Source organism: Protomyctophum bolini (assembly GCF_963924005.1).
Source record: "Protomyctophum bolini genome assembly, chromosome: 9".
NCBI lineage: Eukaryota > Metazoa > Chordata > Actinopteri > Myctophiformes > Myctophidae > Protomyctophum > Protomyctophum bolini.
In genome coordinates this window covers 16,727,969-16,751,855 of record NC_137870.1, presented here as the reverse complement: position 1 = coordinate 16,751,855, position 23,887 = coordinate 16,727,969, and the positions used below count along the sequence as shown (strand labels likewise).

Here is a 23,887-nt window from a genome sequence, read left to right as displayed (position 1 = left end):
ACTTATATTTAGGCTGCCGAGGCTCATGATAGTTCTGTTCTACACATAGCCATTGTGGAGTCCATCCTCACACACTCCATCATCACCTGGTTCCCCACTGCAGCTGCTAAAGATCTCACCAAGCTGCAGAGGGCCGTCCTCTGCCCTCCCTCAAGTACATACCTGAACGACTCCAAGGCACTGAAGAAAGCAAGAAAAAGGATGGCTGACCTTTCCCACCCTGGCCACGGCCTTCTGTCCTCACCCTGCTCCCCTCTGGGAGAAGGTTGCGGCTGCCGAAGGCTACAAAAGCCCGCCACAGATAAAGTCTTTCCCCTCAGCTGCCAGGCTGCTCAATGACCTTGGCTTCCCTTCCACCCCTGCCCCCTAGTGACACTGGCAATGGGTCTTATTTTAATTTTAGTTGACCAGGGTGGACACAGAAAGGAAGCTGGCATTCTTCTGATTTAGGCCTACTGAAGGGGCAATCTGTTGGCAAATAAAGGAGAAACAGCGCCCTCTGTCAGGAAAGATGAAATGACTTGTCTTGTGCTATGTGTGATTTAACTGGCAACAAAGACAACAGAGAGGCTATACAGTATCAAGGCTGAGTTGGACAGGTCCCCCAAGATTTTAAACTGGCCAAAATAAACCCCCTGCACAAGAAAGGGAGTAAATTAGAACCGGCAACTACCGCCCTATTTCTATTCTAAGCTCCATCTCGAAAGTGATGGAAAAAATAGTCTATGAACAGGTTGAAAAGTATCTTGCCACTAATAAATGAATGTACGAGTTCCAATCTGGTTTCAGAACATCCCACTGACACATGCCTCCTCTATTTGAGCGACCACATCAAGGGGGCGGAGTTGCTCTGGCGTAGAGTGGCTGGATGGTAACCGCAAGGTTGCCAGTTCGAACCCGGGCTCCCCCAGAGTTGGTGTTGAAGTGTCCTTGAGCAAGACACTGAACCCCTAATTGCTCCTGATGTGCTGGTTGGTGCCTTGCATGGTTTCTGCCACAATCGATGGGTGAATGTAATGCACAATCTCTGTAAAGCGCCTTGGATAAATGCACCATTTACCATTTAGCATACTAGAGGCCTTTACTGTTCCTAATACCGGTATATGTAAACGACATGATATCAGCTTGTGACTGCAACTTGTTCCTGTTCGCAGATGACTTAACACTGCTGGTCTCGGACAGGAACAAATTGCAGGTTGAAAAGACTCTAGACAATATTATCAAACGAAAAGATGAAATTACCTACAGTACCTAGGTTCCATCCTGGAGGCTAATCTTTCCGGTGATAAAATGGCCACCAACGTAATCAAAAAAGTCAATCAAAGAACAAGATTCCTTTACAGGATCTCCTCACTGGTCAACACAAACACCTTGAAGACCCTAACAGGAGCCCTCGTACAAGGTTTATTCGACTATGCATGCACCTCTTGGTACCACAGCACCTCAAAAGGCCCTTAAAACAAGGCTCCAGACCTCCCAAAACAAACTGGTCAGACTCCTACTTGGCCCCACCCCCCAAACCCACATCACCCCTGCCCACTTTGACAGGCTGGAATGGCTTAGGGTCGACGACAGAGTACAGAATCTTGCAATGGGTCTGGTCCACAAGATTTGACCACCAAGATACCCATGTACCTGTCTAAATACTTCCTTAATGTTAACGAAGTCCACACCCACAACACCAGAGGGAGTGCAACAAATCATGTACAACCCAGATTCGGCACAAACAACTTCAAGGGACTAAATTATTTTCACTCCTATGCCACCAAAATGTGGAACGCCCTACCAACAGTCATTAAGACATGCGAATCCCTTGACTCCTTCAAAACCGCTCTCAAAGGGTGCCTACGGATGGCTGCAATTCGAAACTGGCCCCCGTAAAATCTGAATCCCCCCCACCCCCCCTTTTCCCCCTCACTGCATATGTTTCTTTTCCCTTTTTCCCTTATATCATTATGATGAATTCCTGTTCTGTTCTTTGGCTAGAAGTGTCTATTTGTACGTCTCTAAATGTTTTGATGAATTGAACAAGGTGGACCCTCTTGTAAACAAGTGTAATGCTTTATTGTGTCGTCCACTCACAGTTAACAGTCTTTGTATTGGGTTGTGCTTGAAATGTACTGTAATTGTGCAAACTGTTTGTAGTGTCGGCCCGATAAGCGGCTGGAAATGAGCACAGAGTCAGGAGGTACAAAGCAGCCACACCGTGGTTTATTCCAAAAAGAAGGTTGACATCCTGGGAAATGGCAGCAAACAAATAGGGCATGTTGGTGTGCAGCTCCACCATGCCCTCTCACTCAATCCAACACTGAGTTGGTGTGTGCTTCCTGGCAGCCTTTTATAGGCAGCTGAACCAATCAGTGCCGACTCTACCATATTACCTGCATATGGTTAAACATGCAACCCTTCTGAACCCCACATAACATGAACCTATAAATCTATATCCCTACACCGGTAGGTATATCCAAGTAAATATCACTGATGCCCACTATTGCCAGATAAACCACATATCACATTATCATTAGCAGCTCCAATGCATAACTCAAACACCCCCATGGCCATTTCACTGTGGTCCAGTCCAGACCAATATATGGTGCTCTGGTAGCCTGGGACTCTTTTGCCCGAACACACTGGAACAGACAGAACAGAAGCAGTCAGTATTCAAGTACCCATAACAGTCTCATATTACATAATTGTACCTATTGCCCTGACACATATTGCATTTTCATGTTCATAATACTTTCAATAAACCAGTTCAACTCATGACTTTTCCTTTGTGTGCCAATGTACATATTGAAATGTGCCAAATATCAGTAACGGAGGACCACTTCGTTACACTATATTTCAATCAATCAAAAATAAATAAATCCGTTTCAGACGTGGTTTGTTGACTTTAGGGGGACACCTCACACCGCTGGAAGAAACTGCAGTCACTCAATGTTAATAGTATTGTAGTATAGATAACAGTAGCACAATTTGAAATTTGCACTCTATGGCCAGAAAAATAATGGATTGGATTGCTGAATTCCTACAATGCCCATTATGCTTTAGTGCACTTCCCCTACACACACACACACACACGCACGCACGCACGCACAACACACACATGTGCTTGGAAAGCTCATTCTAATTACAGCTTGGTTACAATGTTACTGTAAACAACAGCTTGTGTTTATATTTGGACACCTCTGTCATGCCCATAAGTGACCCGTTGAATCCGGCCAGCAGATTTAATGACCAAGCCAAGATCTAAGGCATCGGCCGAGTTCTGTTCAGTGTATGTGATAATTGTCAGTCTTCACATAATGAGGCTTTTTGGTTACAGAAGTCTTCCTGTATCATTGATTTGTATCCTGAAGCACTTCTTGCTTTGTTTGCCAAGCTTGTGCATGAATTGTTTTTGTTCAACAATTTCTGTGAAATGTGAACGCAAATAAAAATGTTGTGTGTATGTATGTGTATGTGTGTGTGTGTGTGTGTGTGTGTGCTTTTGTTTAATCTCTACTCCCTCCAGTTGTGACTGACTGACAGTAGTCTCTCGAGACAATTAAGACTGTTGTTGACTCCATCAAATTAAAAGGAAAAGGCTGTTTTTCCTTTATTTTTTGATGATGGGTTCTCAGATTGGACTGACAGTGTACTAGCTGAGCTCTTGTTGTCCTAGTCTAGTCTTTGTTTTTTTTCTTTTCTTCGGACTGCACCCCGGGCCAGTGTAATAACTGGATTGGGGCGCAGTACAAACAAATACAGAACCTATATGAACCTATTAGTATACCTATGAGTAAAGCAGATTTGGGGAGGGCTCATTCACTAGACCTTTTCAGGGCCCAGCTAGTTCTGTGCTCATGCAGCCCTTTTTGAATGATTGATTACTTTATTAACACAATTATTAACAGTACAGGTAGTACAGTCAGAGGTTATGCCTGACTATACTAGTCTATTATTTGCCTTTAGGGAATTGTATCTGCTTGATCTGATAGGCAAGCTGTGACAATCGTGGACTGTATCCGCTGTGTGAGAGAGGCTGAGTGTGCAATACATTACATAGTCTGTTAATGAATCATTTCATGCTGAAATATAATGCTGAGATGAAATGTGATGAGTAAAGGGATTAAAATAACACTGTGGGCCACTTTATTATGGGCTGACATTAGGGGCCACGGTCAAACCTTAATCCCAGTCAGACATGCCAGACATGCCTACGTACAGAGTATGTATAGGCTATCAGCAGCACAATGCACTATAGAGTATACTATAGAGTATACACCACTGAATATTAACCTATACCAAACAATGTATTTGACAAGACAATTCTGTCCCTAGAGATCAAGACAAAACTTCTGACAGATTCTGATTGAAACCCAGCACCCTGCCACCCTCCGTGTTATACAGATAATCTTTTATGCAGTCAGCAGATTAAATTAATAGCCACTGGCAAATAGATATTGAAGCAAGCAAGTTCACCCGCACCCCATAAGACGACCAAGTATGGACTGAATGTTGGAAGTATCATTTACTGTTCCTTGATGTGGTTTTTATTAATAGATTTTAAATAGTTTAATGGCGAAATGATACTAATGCAATGTCAAGTCATGAGAACGGTGCAGGGTGGGAGGGTTGTCATCAAAATATACTGAGTACCAAAATAAAAGTAAAGAAAAGGAGGCGATTCCGAGCACTCCAAAGGTTAAAAAATGAGGAGAGGGTGGATACAAATTATTATATGTGTTGTATTAATAATACAATCTGCAATAATACAATCATCCCCAACAAGTAGGCCCAACTAAAGCTGTCAAGTTCTGTAAGTGGAATAGAAGTAACAACAATGGAAAGTGAAGTAAAATTACCAACAAAATTGTACTGTGCAATGGCATCGCAAGCACTGCGCATTATTGTATGGTATGAATACATGTACATAGTTACTTTGCACCACTTTGACAGGCTAATATTAAACAGCCTCACTAATTGATACAGTGCAGAGGGACATGGGTTGATATGATGTTTTGCCGCGGTGACTTTACGAACACAATTGGGTCCTAATTCCTCCTGTGTCCTTCTCTCTCCCTTCTAGCAAACACCATAATGCGTATTGAAAAAGCTGAGAAGACTGTGAGATCCATATTGTGCTTTGAATAGCTTCAAATATGAAAGTGATCAAAAGGTTAAACACAGAAGTCATATATATCTCCGCCCTTTTAAGTCTGTAAGACTGCCGATGACTTGTTTCACATGTTTCAACTGCGCCGTTGACGTGTTTCACGTGTTTTTAGGTTTTTATTGATGTCTGGCATCTATCCACCGTCTAGCAGCTAGGTACACTCTGCTGCGTTGTGGTCCAGTGTCAGTGAACCAGATCTGCAACCTGTATTGTTCCTTTCACGTTCTCTTCGGTTCATCACTGGACTGTCAATCTGTCTAATCTTCTTGATTTATATTACAGACAGGAAGAATTTAAAAAATGTATTTAAAACCCACTTTACATCAGATTATTCAACGCATTATGTGTCTCACTCTCATCTGAGTAAAAATGATGATACATTTGTGTGCAACAGTGAGTTTCCTATTGCCCACAGTGTACTAATTGACTGTAAACGGCACGTGAAGCTACCAGCATTGTTGAACAATGGTATGATGCCCAGCTTAACCACATAGCCTACATAAGCCCTATTTATTATGCTCTCTCTCTCTCTCTCTCTCTCTCTAGCTGGATATGAATAGCCTCGGAAACCCAGACGTTTTTATTTTCCGTATATTCTCTGTATATTTTATCATCCCCAAATGCAGAGTCACTATTATATTATCTAATGATTAGATATTTGATAGTAATGATATATCACACAGTGGTGTGTGATACTAATTAATGTGGCTCTAGACCATAGACAGGGCAGCATATCATGGTAAACACTGGAGTCTGGACATTTAACAAATGCGGGGAAAAAAGAGAACTTCACATCACCTTCAAGTTGTTTAAAAATAGCAAATCTACAAGCTCACAATGCATTGAGAACTTGTAGATTGGCTATTTACAAATAGCTGAAGTACAGTATAGGGCTGAAGTGGTGGATGAATGTTACAATCAAATAATCCAATTATTGTTGTGGAGTAAAAGTACAATATTTGTACTCAAGTAGCCTACATTATTTGAGTACATTACCTATTTATTATCCTCACTGAATATTAAAATGTATCTGGAAAGACCCGCTGTGGTGACCATACCAAACCCACCACCCCACCAGCCTGCCAATTATACTATTTTTATGTCATCGCCACACTGGCATGCATAAACCACATTTCCAAGATGTACTATCAGGTATCATGGGAATGATTCGGATATAAGGATAAGGATGCTATTGCAATGTCAACAAGAAGCAAGACCCTTTAAAGGCCATTCCTACTTTTACTTTCTGCATAGCATGCAATTAGAAACCAATATAAGCAGGCTGGGACTGTTGACCCGTTGCAGAGCAGTTCAGAGTTTCATTTGGTGAGTGAGACTTCATCTGTCCTTCATAGTCCTATTATTTTATTAGACGTGTTAGCTATGAATACTGAATAGTCATATGTTTAGAGATAGCTATTCTAGTCGTATAATAAATGTGCTAGACATGTTCGCTATTCATTTTTAACATGACTCCATACATAGAGACATATAGCTATAGTAAACATAACCCGGACCTAATTCATGTTATATTGCACATGACTGATTGATGAAATGATTGATTGTGTATTCTTGTATTTATAATGATATGGTTTAGGACAAATTGAAATTTGCTCATTCATTTCTATTTAGACATTTCAATTAGAGATGACCCGATCACGTTTCTTTGCTCCCGAACCGATTCCGGGTCTCTTATGAAGGCAAAACAGTTTTTACAAAATCTCTTTGCTCATACATCTCTCTTTGGGATTTACATTAGACAATTAAAAATCTGATCTTTTCTCCCCGATTCCGATCTTTTGAAAATCATGTGATCGTAGCTGATTTCGGATCACCCAATCCGATCGGGACAACCCTAATTTCAATTATGTTATGAATATTTAAGTATTAATTTGAATTGTATGTACTTTTACATCTAGAGTTATTATTATTTTAACTAAGTAACATCTTTTCAGATGTGGAACTAATGAGAAATGTAAAAATATCTCTTATGAAGTGGTGTGTTGCAAGAATGAACATTATGATTCATATAATCTAATTCATGATTATGAATAGTAAAATCTTTCAACTCATGTTTTTCTTTCACACTTAGGGGTTACACACAAGGTTCCACTGCTACTGGTAGAGGGGAAGAGTGAGTGTTCATCCTTTTTACCTATCGGTACATTAAACCTACACAAAGCTATAACCATAAGAATTGTCCTACAATGATCTGCTCAGATCTCAAGTCAGCAAAGGCATCAACCAACACCATATATTTCTCTGTCTATACAGAAAGCCTATAGAAAGGATATATCAGCACTCACTTTTTATCCATTTAGGATTCTTTGTTTACCCCCACGGGCCCCAGCAGTCATCATCATAGGCATTCATCCGTCAGTGATGACGATGGGTTGCGCCTGGGTGGTAATGTCTTTTTGCAGCGGCGGCTGTGGCTGGACAGCCCTGCTCCAGAGTGGCAGTCTTTAGCGTAGTTGGCGCAGACAAAACGAGAGGGGGCACAGGAGTGGGGGCTGATTCACACAGTTTCCTCTTCTGTATCTTCGCCTGCAACAAGGAGATGTGTCTCTCCTCGGCACGGTGGGTTCCAGCAGCGACAGTCTGCCTCCAAACGCCACGGTCTTTTGCAGCTTCCTCACACTCCCAGTTGTTGTGGTCAATGCCTGCCTGCTTCATATCACGTTTGCAAACGTCCTTGAAGAGCAGGCGTGGGCGACCAAGAGGTCTGGAGCCTGTTGCCAGCAGTAGCAACAAAATTAATGGACATTTCGGGCCGTAGGAGGAAGGCCTACGGGCCGAAAAATCTGTTTGTTACTTCTGTGGGGGGAAACCTATAATAAACAAAGAATCCTAAATTGATAAAAAAGTGAGTGCTGGAATTCCTTCCTATACTATTCCTACCAGAACCGTGCACCCGATATTCTTATACTGTGAAGTGTGAACTACTCAACTGAGTGCTTGTCCTCTCTTCAAATGTCTACAGAAAGCCGCCACCATGAGTACGGACGCAGAGATGCAGCAGTATGGCAAGGCCGCCATTTATCTCCGTAAGCCAGAGAGGGAGAGAATTGAGGCTCAAGCTGCACCCTTTGATGCCAAAACTGCAGCTTATGTGGCTGATAAGGTTGAGCTGTACCTCAAGTGTACGATTCTAAGCAAGGAAGGTGCCAAAGTCACCGTGGAAACGATGGACAAGAAAGATGTAGGTGTATCTAAAATTAAATAGTGGCACAGTACAACTCTAATCACATTACATTCTGAACTTTTTTTCTTTTTTCTTTTTAGAAAAGAACTGTCCCTGAGGCGGATGTGACCCCTATGAACCCTCCCAAGTATGACAAGATTGAGGACATGGCCATGATGACCCACCTCAGTGAAGCCACTGTCCTGTATAACCTCAAAGAGCGTTATGCAGCATGGATGATCTATGTAAGCTTGTCTTCATGCTGAGAATAGTACTGCACCTGTCGATAGCAAAGACGTTAAGTCACCAAATTAAAACCATAGAAAAACAAATGCAAAGAAACTTATGGTTCTGAAGTTTGCAAATAAACTCATGGTTCTGAAGTTAACTTGATCATTAGTTGATGCCACTTGCAAGTTGTGCGTGTAATCCCTGCTTTAGTGATCCGTTGTCCCAGATACTGTATGTGGTGCTATGTTGTATGATTCTCTCTCTTCTCCCCTTCAGACATACTCTGGCTTGTTCTGTGCAACTGTGAACCCCTACAAGTGGCTCCCAGTGTACGACCAGGAGGTTGTAAATGCCTACAGAGGCAAGAAGCGTATTGAGGCTCCACCCCACATCTTCTCTGTCTCTGACAACGCCTATCAGTTCATGCTGATGGGTACGTACTAGTCAAGACAATGTTAAAATATATGGGTTTGTGCTGTATATCCTTGACTAAAAGTTTGCTTTACATTTTACAGATAAAGAGAACCAGTCTGTCCTGATCACGTAAGTTTCCCATCTACTAGGCATTAAACAAGAAATGACACGTGTCATATGTGATATTATACTAGCTTGTGGCAGGCTTTTGTTTTGCCCCCGAGCAGATCTTTATTTGAGTGGTGCAACCACTCCTACAACCAGCAATGTCCGTGCCTACCTATATGACTATGTGGCCATGAGCACGAGTATATGACTTATTAGTACCAATAGGGGGCGCCAGAAACAGAGAGGGATAGTAGCCAACTGTGCCTGCTAATGAGAGAGAGAGAGAGAGAGAGAGAGAGAGAGAGAGGTGGGGGGGGGGGGGGGGCTTAAAGGACAGCCACTTATCAAAAAGTGTTGCAGAAGTGTTGACTAGTTGCAAGTCTGTTCATAGACCAGCTGCTCTTAAGCTGGTAAATAAGAACATTGTACACAAATTCACTAAGTACATTTCTCTGAATGTATGCATTTATAACCAGTGGAGAATCCGGTGCTGGGAAGACTGTGAACACCAAGCGTGTCATCCAGTACTTTGCAACAGCAGCAAGTTCTAGTGGAGAGAAATGCGCGGCCGACAGCGGAAAAATCAAGGTATATGTGCAAGGTTTTGTTTTTGAAGACAATTAAAGCATTATATGCAACATAGCAATTATTTAATTAAAAAAATATTCTGACCACCTTGATGTGATGTCAAAAACATTCTAGGGGTCACTGGAGGATCAGATTATTGCAGCCAATCCCTTGCTGGAGGCCTATGGTAATGCCAAGACTGTGAGGAATGACAACTCCTCTCGCTTTGTAAGTGTAAAATAATTACATTTTATGAGTAAACTTATAATTCCACAATGTAGACGAATGCAACTAATTGTGCTATATCAAACAGGGTAAATTCATCAGAATCCATTTCAACACTGCGGGTAAATTGGCCAGTGCTGATATTGAGACATGTAAGTATGAAGTTCAGAGATAAATTATATATTTGTCAATTTGAGGATTACATTTTGACTTATGTAACCCATATAGATTATTATTATTTTATTATTATTGGGGCCCGAGCACTGCACAGTGTGAGGCCCTATTGAAATCGTAATGATTATTATTATTCTTTATTCCCCCGAATGAATCGCGCTTTTGAGCCGCATAACGTACTCGAAAATAAACTTTGCACACACATCAAAAGTGGTGAAAAAGAAAATCGGTACACACCTGTAGGCTATCAGGTCCCAACGTACAAAAGAATTCTCTTGGCGCCATGACCTAAACCGAACAGGAAGTCGGCCATTTTTACTTTATTTTGGTGTTATGGCGGGTTGGACTTTAACAAACTCCTATAGCAGGATGGTCCGTTCCACATAAACTCCTATAGCAGGATGGTCCATACCACATAAAACTCCTATAGCAGGATGGTCCGTTCCACATAAAACTCGCTCAGCGTACACAAAGGACCTTAACGATGAATAGTGAGTTTTTGTGAAATTATTATTGATATTATTACCCTTATTATTATTATTATTATTAGTTATGTTGTACAACCCATATAGATCTGCTGGAGAAGTCTAGAGTGACCTACCAGCTTCCTGCAGAGAGAGGTTACCATATCTTCTTCCAGATGATGACCAACCACAAACCTGAGATTATTGGTATATGGAATTAGAATTACTGATGATACAGTGAGAAAACATATATGAGTAATGAATAAGAAAACATGTTCACCCTTTTTTAATCTCTTTTCAGAAAATTGTCTCATCACCTCCAACCCCTACGACTTCCCGTTGATCAGCATGGGTGTGATCGTTGTGCCAAGTATTGATGACAAAGCTGAGTTGGACGCGACTGATGTCAGTGAACATTATTTTAATCTGCAAAATGTGTACCCCCCCCCATGTCCTTAAATTGCCACTTTAGAAATGCCATACACTTATATGGTACTGTATGTTGGTTTGTTTACTGTTGACTTATACACAGTTCTAAAGGATGTTTGTCAATGAATATACTCTCAATCTTCTCTGCTTATTGACATCAGGAAGCTATTGACATCCTGGGCTTCAACGCTGAGGAGAAAGTGTACATCTACAAGTTCACCGGTGCAGTGATGCATCATGGGGTGTTGACCTTCAAACAGAAGCAGCGTGAGGAACAGGCAGAGCCAGACGGCACAGAGGGTGAGCTGCATCTTCAACAAAAAATAGAGATAATAGTCTTGTATTTACTTATATTCTAAATTAACTAAAGATAATATATATTTTCAATATATTTCCCTTAAATTGCACTCTGGATTAAGCGTCTGCTAAATGCCTGAATCGTAAATTGCAAATTGTATGATCATTTCAGTGGCTGACAAGATCTGCTACCTGTTGGGTCTGAACTCAGCGGATATGCTTAAGGCATACTGCTACCCCAGAGTTAAAGTGGGAAATGAATTCGTCACTAAAGGACAAACTGTGCCACAGGTGAGTAAATTACATTATTTCCATGTTATGATTTCATGCACATGCACCTTATATTCTCAACACAGCAAGACAGCATACCATAACAACTCCAATATATTTTTGTAGTTGTGTCCACAGACTGTCTTAAATCATCTTCTGTAATTAAAATGATCCTCCAACATTATTGTCTCAGCCAGACAGAATGTGTGGCAGAAACTATGTTTTGAACCATGTCTGTCCGTCCGTGCGTGTGAGTGTGTATTCGTCTGTCTGTGAGCTCCGGCACCGTTGGGGTGCTCACAGCAAAACTGTGCATGCACACTCTACTCCCTGGAGGCCAGAGTAGAACCTCTTCATGTGCTGTTGCATGCACCTCTGACATATTATTTTAACACTATTGTTATACAGAGAGGGGGCGGGGAATCAGCAATTACAGCCCGTATTGTTAAAAAATAAACACTACACATTGTGTATATCCAACCCTACAACCCCTCCCGGTCAGCGGCACTCACTCAGATCAGCAAACACAGGGAAGCTGTCAGAACCTTCCTTGAAATACAGACTCTTCTCCCTTCTGACTCCCTTCTGGAACAAACTTCCCATTGCAGTTTGATCTGCAGACCCACTGCAATCTCCCTAATCTGAAAACTCACATCTTGAGACTCCATCCTAGCCTGTAGCACTTGGCCTAGCCTTGAAGACTTGTAATTTAGATAGCATGTTACGTAGACAGATGCCAGGTAAGGTTCATTTGTAGACCTGGCATCCTAAAATGTACATTACATGATTATTTTTTAGATTGAACAGTTTAGATTGATGATAGGTTATTTGCTTATTGGTTTACCTATGATCATAGATAATTATTGCTATGCCTTTGATCGCGTTTTCCTTGATTACTGTAAATTGGTCTTGATTAGGAGCGTCTGTAAATGCATAAATTGTAAATAGTAAATTGTGTAATTCACACCCCTACTAATAATATTCCTATTTCCTTAGGTAATGAACTCAGTCGGTGCCTTGGCCAAGTCCATCTATGAGAAGCTGTTCTTGTGGATGGTCATTAGGATCAACGAGATGCTGGACACCAAGCAGCCGAGAAACTACTACATTGGTGTGCTGGACATCGCTGGTTTTGAAATCTTTGATGTAAGCATGGACTTGTTTTACAATTTACAATTTAGGCATTTAGCAGACGCTCTTAATCCAGAGCGACTTACATTAAGCAAGAACAAAAAGCATGGGGAATACATCACATAAAAACATTTATCATGAAACATGTGTAAGCTAAGAAAGTAACAGTGGAATATCTATAATGAAACTATACATATAAGCTATACATCTATACTACTATGATATACATTATGTACTATGACGTGCTATGACTACATACAATGCACTTATGCTGTTTACATAACATGCTATAAGTCTGTATCAAATGCTATCTAAGTGGCATGGACTTGTTTTAAGTGGGATACTTACTTTCATCACAAAGACTTTAAGAGACTGCATTCTAATGATATTTCCTCAAACAGTTCAACACCTTGGAGCAGCTGTGCATCAACTTCACCAATGAGAAACTGCAACAGTTTTTCAACCACACCATGTTTGTTCTGGAACAAGAAGAATACATGAAAGAGGGAATTCCTTGGGATCTCGTTGACTTTGGCATGGACCTGGCTGTCTGCATCGAGCTCATTGAGAAGGTATATTATTATTATTATATATTATGATGGACCTGGCCATCTGCTCAATGAGAAGGTATACATTATTATTTTGTGCTTTAATTGGACATGATGTTAATATAGTTTTAGTTTGACGTGATTTGTCTCTTTTGTCTCCTTTACAAAGCCGTTGGGCATCTTCTCCATCCTTGAAGAGGAGTGCATGTTCCCAAAGGCTTCAGACAAAACGTTCAATGACAAGTTGCATGGCACACATCTTGGAAAGTGTAAAGCCTTTGAGAAGCCAAAGCCTGCCAAAGGCAAGGGTGAGGCCCACTTCTCCCTGGTCCACTACGCTGGAACTGTGGACTACAGGTGAACACAAGCCTATAACCGCACCATAGACTGTAAAAAATAGAAGCACACACACACACACACACACACACACACACACACGCACACACGCACACACACCTTGTATGTATATAAATGTAATAAATATAATATACCCTATCCCACTCTGTCGACTACAGCATCACAGGATGGCTAGAGAAGAACAAGGATCCTCTCAACGACTCTGTGGTCCAGCTGTACCAGAAGTCTTCAGTGAAGCTGCTCTGTATGTTATATCCCCCACCTGAGCCTGAAGGTATGTTTATTATTGCAACTGTAGGTCACAGATTACCGTACTATGAAAACCTGCAAAACCTGTCAGTCAGTCAGTTTGTCCGTCCGTCAAGCCTCGTGACACACTCCATATATGGCCGTCAGCCCGTCACGCCTTGTGACATGCTCCATATATGGCCGTCTCCTTATATTAAGATCTCGACACTAAATCGTGAACACCTGTTGATCCTCCCCACCCCAACTGTTATGGCTGCTTAAACACCAACCAATAGGAACACAAAGGGGCGGGGCATAAGCAATTACAGCCCGTACCTATTGGCCATCTTAGATCACCTACCAACTTTGGGGTATTTAGCATAGGCATAATGGAGTTATGCCTGGTTTACATTTAAAATATGCATGTTACATTTGTGTCGTCCACCTACTCGGCCGCCCACCCTCTAGGCAATTTTATTATAGGATAATAATATAAATATAATAATATCACTGTCACTCTCTGAATCTTACAGGAAGGGAGGCATTTTCATTCTGTATAACTACTGATAACTCATGATTTTAATATAAACAGATAATACCAAGAAGGGAGGCAAGAAGAAGGGTGGTTCCATGCAGACCGTGTCTAGTGCTTTCAGGGTAAGAATATTTATTCATAATTAAACATTAATTCCATGTAAGAAATAGGCACGTCTTTTCATGTTGGAATTAAACAATTTATGTTGTGAGCTTGTAGATCAGCTATCTTGATTTGTATGGCTGGCGTTTAAAATAGGGCTTAAATGGATAATGTATGTTTCAAAAAATTCTAAAGAGTTCAAATAATTTTAGTGGAGGAAAAAGTGCAACATTGTACCAATGTTTACTAATACTAGGCCTAATTCATTGACTCTTTTATGTCTCAATAGGCAAACTTGGGAGTGCTGATGACCAACTTGAGGAGCACTCATCCTCACTTTGTGCGTTGCCTGATTCCCAACGAGTCCAAGACTCCAGGTAAACAGAAAATAAACATTTGACGCCTTTTCAATGTAATACACTCTCGTCGTCTAAGCCGGAATGCGGAAGGCTTTCGACCAGGTAGAATCTTCCTAGTTGTTCTCAGTGATGGAAAAGTTTAACATTGGAGACAGGTTCATTGCATCTAATAATAATGAAGCAACATTTTTACAGGCCTGATGGAGAACTTCCTGGTCATCCACCAGCTGCGGTGTAACGGTGTGCTGGAGGGTATCAGGATTTGTAGAAAGGGCTTCCCAAGCAGAATCCCCTATGCTGACTTCAAGCAGAGGTATCAGTTCCTTTTTCCAGCAGCTTCTGGTTTCAAACATATTAACACAGGCACACAAAAATTACCATGAACTTCTGCAAAACAGGTACAAAGTATTGAATGCCAGTGCATGTCCCGACGGCGCATTCATGGACAATAAGAAGGCCAGTGAGAAGCTGCTTGGGTCCATTGATGTATCTGTTGAAGAGTACAGGTTTGGACACACCAAGGTAATAAACACACCGTAAACATTATGGACAGAGGATTAAAAGTAGATTTTACGGTTGTTTAGTTACAGTGTTTGTGACATTGTATTCAGGTGTTCTTCAAAGCTGGTCTGCTGGGTGTCCTTGAGGAGATGCGAGATGAAAAGCTGTCTACTCTGGTCACCATGACTCAGGCACTGGCACGAGGTTACGTCATGAGGAAGGAGTTTGTCAAGATGATGCAAAGGAGGTAGGCTACTTTGAAAACATGTTGCTGTTCAACAGAAATAAAAAAGTGTCTAGGCTACTGCAGCTAACTTCATGCACAATATCAACTAGAAATGCACTCTGTCGAGCTGCCAACTTTCACCTTGCACACAAGTGCAAGGTGTTATCTGCACAGTTCAGCACCTGCAGAAAACCTATTTAAAGTGACAGAACAATGTTGCATTGAAGTGAACAAGTTAAACGCACTGTGAACAAAACAAATAGGAAATCAAATATATTTAGTGGCTTTAGGGCTACAATAGTAACACCTATGACAACAATAGCAGCTATACTTGCAGTCATATTTCATGGAAACCTCGATCTGCAGCTCGGGAGGTCCTCATGATCCACTGAAACTGTTTTCCACAGAGAGGCCATTTACAGCATCCAGTTCAACGTGCGATCATTTGTCAATGTGAAACACTGGCCATGGATGAAGCTGTACTACAGGATCAAGCCTCTCCTGCAGAGTGCTGAGACTGAGAAGGAGCTGCAGAACATGAAGGAGAACTATGAAAAGATGAAGACTGACCTGGCCACTGCCCTGGCCGCGAAGAAGACACTGGAAGAGAAATTGGTGGCTCTGGTGCAGGAGAAGAATAACCTTGCAGCAGCATCGGCATCAGTAAGTACCTGTACACGAAATGTTGCTAAGCGCAATCAGTAAGTAGCTATATTAATATTTCATATTCTTTATCATCCTATCTTAAGCCAAAATGTAATTTTAGTATAAATACTCAAACAAATACCATAAAGCCTTTATCAGGAAAATGTTTTACCAATCTGTAAATATAAACCAAAGTTAACCATAATATGAAAATACCTTTTAGCATTATAGAAAAAAGTATATCCATAAAATATTCATCAGCTACCACCAGCACAAAGGCCTGACCCAATTTGTCGTTCTTCTGTGGGGAGGATTAATGTGGATATGCAACTCCTTTTGGAGGTTGAGAGCCTCAAGCTTCTTCCTTGTCCTCACCCCTACTGTCCAGGCTAGGGCCTGCCTTTTTACCAGCTTGTCTGTTAATGTCCTCAGGAAGCAGTTACAATACAAATCTCACCCAGAACAAAAGCTGACATTTTTTTCATTGACAACCAGGGAGACGACGCTCTGAATGATGCTGAGGAGAGATGTGAAGGTCTTATTAAAAGTAAGATCCAGTTGGAGGCAAAGGTCAAAGAGACGTCCGAGAGACTGGAGGACGAGGAGGAGATCAATGCTGAACTGACCGCCAAGAAGAGGAAGCTGGAGGATGAATGCTCCGAGCTCAAGAAGGACATTGATGACCTGGAGCTTACCTTGGCTAAAGTGGAGAAGGAGAAACACGCCACTGAAAACAAGGTATAGATTATACACAAGTTATACAGTGGTCTCCCACTGCTCCCAGTGACTCCGGGGTCATTGTCAAAAAGGTGTCTGTCAGAGACCAACGGTAGCCTTCTCAGCCCCACCCATGTGCAGTGTGGCCATTCAGCTACGGGGTGGGGTGGCATTAATGATCCATTCATTCTGCTTATTTAGGTGAAGAACCTGACTGAGGAGATGGCCTCTCAGGATGAGAGCGTTGCTAAGCTGAGCAAGGAGAAAAAAGCCCTCCAAGAGGCCCATCAGCAGACCCTGGATGACCTGCAGGCAGAGGAGGACAAAGTCAACACTCTGACCAAGGCCAAGACCAAGCTGGAGCAGCAAGTTGACGATGTGAGTTTACCAAAGGAATGTTTTGAACTTTATTATATGTTTATTGTTGTACTGAATAATAACCAAAATATATTGTGCAGTTGGAGGGTTCTCTGGAGCAAGAGAAGAAGATCCGCATGGACCTGGAGAGAGCCAAGAGAAAGCTTGAGGGTGATCTGAAACTGTCCCTGGAATCCGTCATGGACCTGGAAAATGACAAGCAGCAATCTGACGAGAAGATAAAAAAGTAATGTGAACCAACAATATGAAATGTCATGGAGAGAAACCACCTGCAGAATGATGCTAAAATATGACTATTGACTGTATTCAACAGGAAGGACTTTGAAGTAAGCCAGCTCCTGAGTAAGATTGAGGATGAACAATCTTTGGGGGCCCAGCTGCAGAAGAAGATCAAAGAACTCCAGGTATTCAGATTTTCTGTAAAATCATTAATAGTAAATACGAGTGAATGGTTATTTTCAAATGTTAATCTAACATCATTCATTTGAAAGGCTCGTATTGAAGAACTGGAGGAGGAGATCGAGGCAGAGCGTGCCGCTCGTGCCAAGGTGGAGAAGCAGAGAGCCGATCTCTCCAGGGAACTTGAAGAGATCAGTGAGAGGCTGGAGGAGGCTGGAGGCGCCACCACTGCTCAGATCGAGATGAACAAGAAGCGCGAGGCTGAGTTCCAGAAGCTGCGTCGTGACCTTGAAGAGTCCACCCTGCAGCATGAGGCCACTGCTTCTGCTCTCCGTAAGAAACAGGCCGACAGCGTGGCTGAACTGGGTGAACAGATCGACAACCTCCAGAGAGTCAAGCAGAAGCTGGAGAAGGAGAAGAGTGAATACAAGATGGAGATTGATGACCTGGCCAGCAACATGGAGTCTGTTGCTAAGGCAAAGGTATGATGGAATGCCTGTGTATAATTCTGGAGATAGTATTTCTAACAAACTGTTTGTGATCAAGTGAAATGAAATTCTCCAATTTTAAAACGGATAGTTCCACATTTGTGGGGCATAGTATTGAAAGACAGTCTTTATACTCAGCTCAGATTTAATAGTGAGAATTTTTAAAACCAAGACCTCTTGTGAATGGGTATGGTGATTGCAAACTCTAAATGTTATTAAGCTGTTACGATAATTAGAACATGTTTAAGTAAGGCTTTGTAGATAAAAACAGTTCAGTGCTGTTCACTCCTCACCATACAAACTATACATATAAACTGGACCGGGCTGAATTATAGACTGCATCATGTGGCATTGCTTTAAATCAAAGCGATGAACCGATCTGAAAAAATATATATATGATTGAACCAATCCAATTGTCCAATGTTAATTTCCAGGGAAATCTTGAGAAGATGTGTCGCACCCTTGAGGACCAACTTAGTGAAATCAAGGCCAAGAGTGATGAGAACGTTCGCTCGATCAATGATATTGGAACTCAGAGAGCAAGACTGTTGACAGAGAACGGTAAATGTTTAATATTTTCTACATGGATTGACAATGGTACTTGAGCAAATGGACCATAATTGAGATAATGCTTTGATCAACAATTATCCCGGGACTGATGATTTGTTTGAAATGTTTGAAACGAAAATACTATAGGTGAGTTTGGTCGTCAACTGGAGGAGAAAGAATCTCTGGTCTCTCAGCTCACCAGAGGCAAGCAGGCCTTCACCCAACAGATTGAGGAGTTGAAGAGACAGGTTGAAGAGGAGGTTAAGGTGAGGAACAGAGTTGTTTTAGGCCTAGTTTTATATTTTTGGTCATTTCATTCAGCTGACATTATTTTGTCAATTTTCTTTTGACAGGCAAAGAATGCCCTTGCTCATGCTATGCAATCAGCTCGCCATGACTGCGACCTTCTGAGGGAGCAGTTTGAGGAGGAGCAGGAGGCAAAGGCGGAGCTGCAGCGTGGAATGTCCAAGGCCAACGCTGAGGTGTGTCAGTGGAGGAGCAAGTATGAGACTGATGCTGTCCAACGCACTGAGGAGCTGGAGGAGGCCAAGTAAGTCAGCAGTGTTGCAACACTGTCAGCTACCACTCACTATGCAAAATATTACTCACAATAATATCCATTCTAAACTAATCAACAGGAAAAAGCTCGCCCAGCGTCTTCAGGAGGCTGAGGAGCAAATAGAGGCTGTGAATTCCAAGTGCGGCTCTTTGGAGAAGACCAAACAGAGACTCCAGGGAGAAGTGGAAGACCTCATGATTGATGTGGAGAGGGCCAATGGTTTGGCTTCCAACCTAGACAAGAAACAGAGGAACTTCGATAAGGTGATTTGACATTCATCATATTTCATCTTAAAGTGGAGGGCACATTTCATTACAAATGGTGTGCAGTTAAATGACACCTTTTATTACAAATGGTCTGCAGGTCTTGGCAGAATGGAAGCAGAAATTTGAAGAGGCACAGGCAGAACTGGAGGGAGCTCAGAAAGAGGCACGTTCTCTCAGCACTGAGTTGTTTAAGATGAAGAATTCCTTCGAGGAGTCTCTGGACCAATTGGAGACCATGAAGCGTGAGAACAAGAACCTGCACCGTGAGTCTTTCTCCACATCATTCTTTTGTCAACATTCTTTATTTTTGCATATTTCTTCAAAAGGTCATAATTTTGCTTTTAAAATTCTTTAAATGTTCAATATCAATTGTGGATTATAGGCTCCACCAACTTTATTCAAATTCAAATGCAAAATACTTGTTGATTATACAGAGGAGATCTCAGACCTGACTGAACAGATCGGTGAGACTGGAAAGAGCATCCATGAGCTAGAGAAGTCCAAGAAGCAGGTGGAGACAGAGAAGTCAGAGATCCAGACAGCCCTGGAGGAAGCTGAGGTAAAGCTTTTAGCTTCTAGATGAACAATGACATTGTCTATAGTTTAGTTTAGTTTGGTCATTAAACTATAGTGTAGCAACCCCACAGAAGTGTCTAGCTAGCCCGCCGGATTGGTGAGGTGGCGATCAGGTATCGATTCCAGCTCAGGGTGTTGCACTATTTCCTACAATATTTTACACTATAATTTTGTAGATTTCTTTCAATACGTTTTATATTCAAACAGTGTAGCAGTATGATGTTACATCTTTATCCTGTGTTACATTTCAGGGTACTCTGGAGCATGAGGAGTCCAAGATTCTTCGTGTCCAGCTGGAGCTCAACCAGATCAAGGGTGAGGTGGACAGGAAGCTGGCAGAGAAGGATGAAGAGATGGAGCAGATCAAAAGGAACAGCCAGAGGGTGATTGACTCCATGCAGAGCACTCTGGACTCCGAGATCAGGAGCAGAAATGATGCCCTTAGAATCAAGAAGAAGATGGAGGGAGACCTGAACGAGATGGAGGTTCAGCTGAGCCATGCCAACCGCCAGGCTTCTGAGGCCCAGAAGCAGTTGAGGAACGTCCAGGGACAGCTTAAGGTGCAAACATAGTAGACACATTATTATTATTATTATATAAAACGTAATTATACAATGGAACTGATCTGGGAAGAAAAGTCTCTCTTCACCACTTCAAATGTGATTCATTTTAGGATGCCCAACTGCACCTTGACGATGCTCTTAGATGCCAAGAAGACCTGAAGGAGCAAGCTTTCATGGTGGAGCGTAGGAACGGCCTCATGGTCGCTGAGATCGAGGAGCTGAGAGTGGCTCTGGAACAGACGGAGAGAGGCCGCAAAGTGGCTGAGCAAGAACTGGTGGATGTCAGTGAGCGCGCTGGACTGTTGCACTCTCAGGTACGTAAGTCAATATAAACCTTTCAATATTCAGAATTAAAAATTATTTACATCTTGCTTACTTACATTGTTTAACTGAATCTTTATTTTAGAACACAAGCCTTTTGAACACCAAGAAGAAACTTGAAGCTGACCTGATCCAGGTCCAAGGTGAAGTGGACGACAGTGTTCAAGAAGCAAGGAATGCAGAGGAGAAGGCTAAGAAAGCCATCACTGATGTAAGTTAGGATGCCCTATTGCCCTACTATACCCTTATCTCTTAGATATCCTCATGTCATGTTTCATATTAACATACAATACAACAATGACTTTCCAGGCTGCTATGATGGCAGAGGAGCTGAAGAAAGAGCAGGACACCAGCTCTCACCTGGAGAGAATGAAGAAGAACCTGGAGGTCACAGTCAAGGACCTGCAGCATCGTCTGGATGAGGCTGAGAACCTGGCTATGAAGGGAGGCAAAAAGCAGCTCCAGAAACTGGAGTCTAGGGTAAGATGTGGTTTACTTCAACACAGCTTATGGTCAATGAGATAAGAATAAATAATTTCATAATATATAATTACACTGTGAAGGTGCGTGAACTGGAGGGAGAGGTCGACGCTGCACAGAGAGGTGGAGCAGACGCTATTAAAGGTGCCCGCAAGTACGAGAGGAGAGTGAAGGAGCTGACATACCAGGTACTATATTGTTGCAATAACCATCAAGCTATTTGCCGAAATTAATAGATTGCATGAACAACTCAATTTATAAATTCACTCTCACTTTAGACTGAAGAGGACAAGAAGAATCTTGCCAGGCTTCAGGATCTGGTAGACAAACTGCAGTTGAAGGTGAAGGGCTACAAGAGACAGGCTGAGGAAGCGGTAAGACAAATATACATCTTTAGTTGTGGTCGCCATGGGCAGAGTGTTGTGAACTAACACCACTAACATGAACATGATGCCACATAGGCTACTGCATTGGCCACAACCACAACCACAACTGAAATTGTTTTGTTTGGACTATAATTGTAAGGTAATCTTTTCAAATATTGAGGCTTTGAACCATCTCTATCATATTATAGGAGGAAGCAGCCAACACTCACCTGTCCAAGTGCAGAAAGGTTCAGCATGAGCTAGAGGAGGCAGAGGAGCGTGCCGACATCGCTGAATCCCAGGTCAACAAGATGAGAGCTAAAAGTCGTGACTCCAAGGTAAATACATGTGCAATATGAAGGTTTATTATATTGACAATTTTTAACTAAATATTCATGTTGAGTATCTAATAGCATATTCCTATTTTACAGGGAAATGAATAACTTGCTGAATAACTTCTCCAATTCAACTCACCATAAGAAGTCATACAATATGACCATTGGATTCAAAAAGTCATAAAATATGACCCATTGTATTCAATAAAGGTGGCAACAAAATAATTTAGTTGTTCTTGTATTCATTACTTTGTCAATGACTTTTTATTTTGTCAGAGTATTCTGTTCAAGGTTCACGTTGTCATTTTCAAATTCTTGCACATATAAAAATGAAAATCGTACTCAGGACCAGCAGTCTATATAAAACCTATCACTAAAAGAATAATAAGCATTAAAAAAAAGAACTGAAATCCAGAAACAGCAGCCTGACATACGAGTCCCCCCCCCCCCCCCCTCCAAATGGGTGAGAGCAGTATGTATGACAGGCAGAGACACTGCATCTGAATTAGAGCGGCTCTTCCTGTAGGCATACCTGTGCGGGTCCACTCCACATTACTGTCGATGGTATTCCTTATGTGGGCCATGACCAGCTGCTCAAAACATTTCATAGTGAGAGCCACTGGCCGAAAGTCATTCATGCGCTTTGCTGCTGCACTTTTGGGCACCGGGATGATGGTAGAAGTCTTACACACCGGTACCACCGCCTGGGAGAGAGAGATATTAAAAATATTGTCCATACTTCTGTGAGTTCCTGAGCACAGTCCCTCAACACCCTACCAGGCTACCAGGGATATTATCTGGGCCCGTTGTTTTCCGGGGATTTATGCGCTGTAAGGTCCTCCAGTCCAACTCACATGTACAGTATATAGGCCTACTATTTTTTGCAAAGATAAATTGCAAAAAATTGCAAAGATAAATAAATGTGTACTTATAGCTACATTATGTAACTTCCTGCAGAAGTGCTGACATTTACCATTGCATTGAGCTAATAGAGCTGGCCTGCTTGCTCAGGGGTTATTGAATCTTGACCATAAATTGTGTCAGATCCTACGTTCAGGTAAGACATGACCTTTGACACAATCTAAATGTCTCAATAGAAGAGCATGGAGACAAATACAGCCACCTGAAATGTTATGTTGTATTAACATATTCTACAGATTGCACAAAATGACATTTTATCCATTAAAAATAAGTTCCATTGAGATGCTTTAAACTTAAACATTTAATGCAAATCATAGGATGGTTGTCAAGTGCCAAGACCTCATCAGAACCTTAGAAACTTGCTTTTTTTCCCCACATTTGGCTTGGTGGTTTCAACACATAATTCTGTGATGTGACAAACTCACATACATATTACGGCTTTAAATAACAGATGCAGCACAGCAGGATTTATTTGTCAGTAGCATTTATTGGACAGAAGACCAGAACAATCTTTTTTGCAATATCACTAGGAAGCTGAGTTACAGTATACTCGTATTAAGATGAAAAGAACACAATATTAACATTTTCAGAACATAAATATCAGTAGAACTATGTTATGTAACAAAAATATAATTCTATTCTCAACTATATTCTATGATACAGATTACAAAAATAAAAATGTAGCCAAATAATACTGACAGTAATATGTTTGAACATCGTAGGGCTGTCCTCGACTGGAATCGTTAGTCGTCTAGTCGTCATAGGAATATAACTGCATGATGTTTTCTGTATACAAACTTTTCAGGATGGTGAGGTT

General features: G+C 41.6%; 2 protein-coding genes across 2 annotated transcripts in view; one reads left to right on the top strand and one right to left on the bottom strand.

Moving 5' to 3' along the window:
* LOC308321523 (myelin-associated neurite-outgrowth inhibitor-like) overlaps positions 1–23,887 on the bottom strand; it is a 395,831-nt gene that overhangs the window by 301,801 nt on the left and 70,143 nt on the right. The gene's annotated exons all lie outside the window — the stretch shown is intronic.
* On the top strand, positions 6,458–22,394 carry LOC308321520 (myosin heavy chain, fast skeletal muscle-like). The gene is made up of 42 exons (XM_080772450.1): positions 6,458–6,484; positions 7,251–7,292; positions 8,142–8,360; positions 8,444–8,587; positions 8,850–9,006; positions 9,089–9,116; positions 9,572–9,683; positions 9,798–9,890; positions 9,976–10,039; positions 10,634–10,732; positions 10,827–10,930; positions 11,116–11,254; positions 11,424–11,542; positions 12,518–12,667; positions 13,054–13,224; positions 13,370–13,557; positions 13,716–13,831; positions 14,378–14,442; positions 14,712–14,799; positions 14,977–15,094; positions 15,180–15,303; positions 15,393–15,529; positions 15,916–16,171; positions 16,649–16,891; positions 17,072–17,248; positions 17,329–17,474; positions 17,562–17,652; positions 17,740–18,129; positions 18,570–18,696; positions 18,832–18,950; positions 19,038–19,234; positions 19,323–19,506; positions 19,607–19,772; positions 19,944–20,068; positions 20,337–20,645; positions 20,759–20,962; positions 21,055–21,180; positions 21,279–21,449; positions 21,533–21,637; positions 21,728–21,823; positions 22,024–22,152; positions 22,246–22,394. Exons 3-42 carry the CDS (start codon positions 8,154–8,156, stop codon positions 22,255–22,257), a joined length of 5,796 nt encoding a protein of 1,931 aa, XP_080628576.1. The 5' UTR covers positions 6,458–6,484; positions 7,251–7,292; positions 8,142–8,153; the 3' UTR covers positions 22,258–22,394.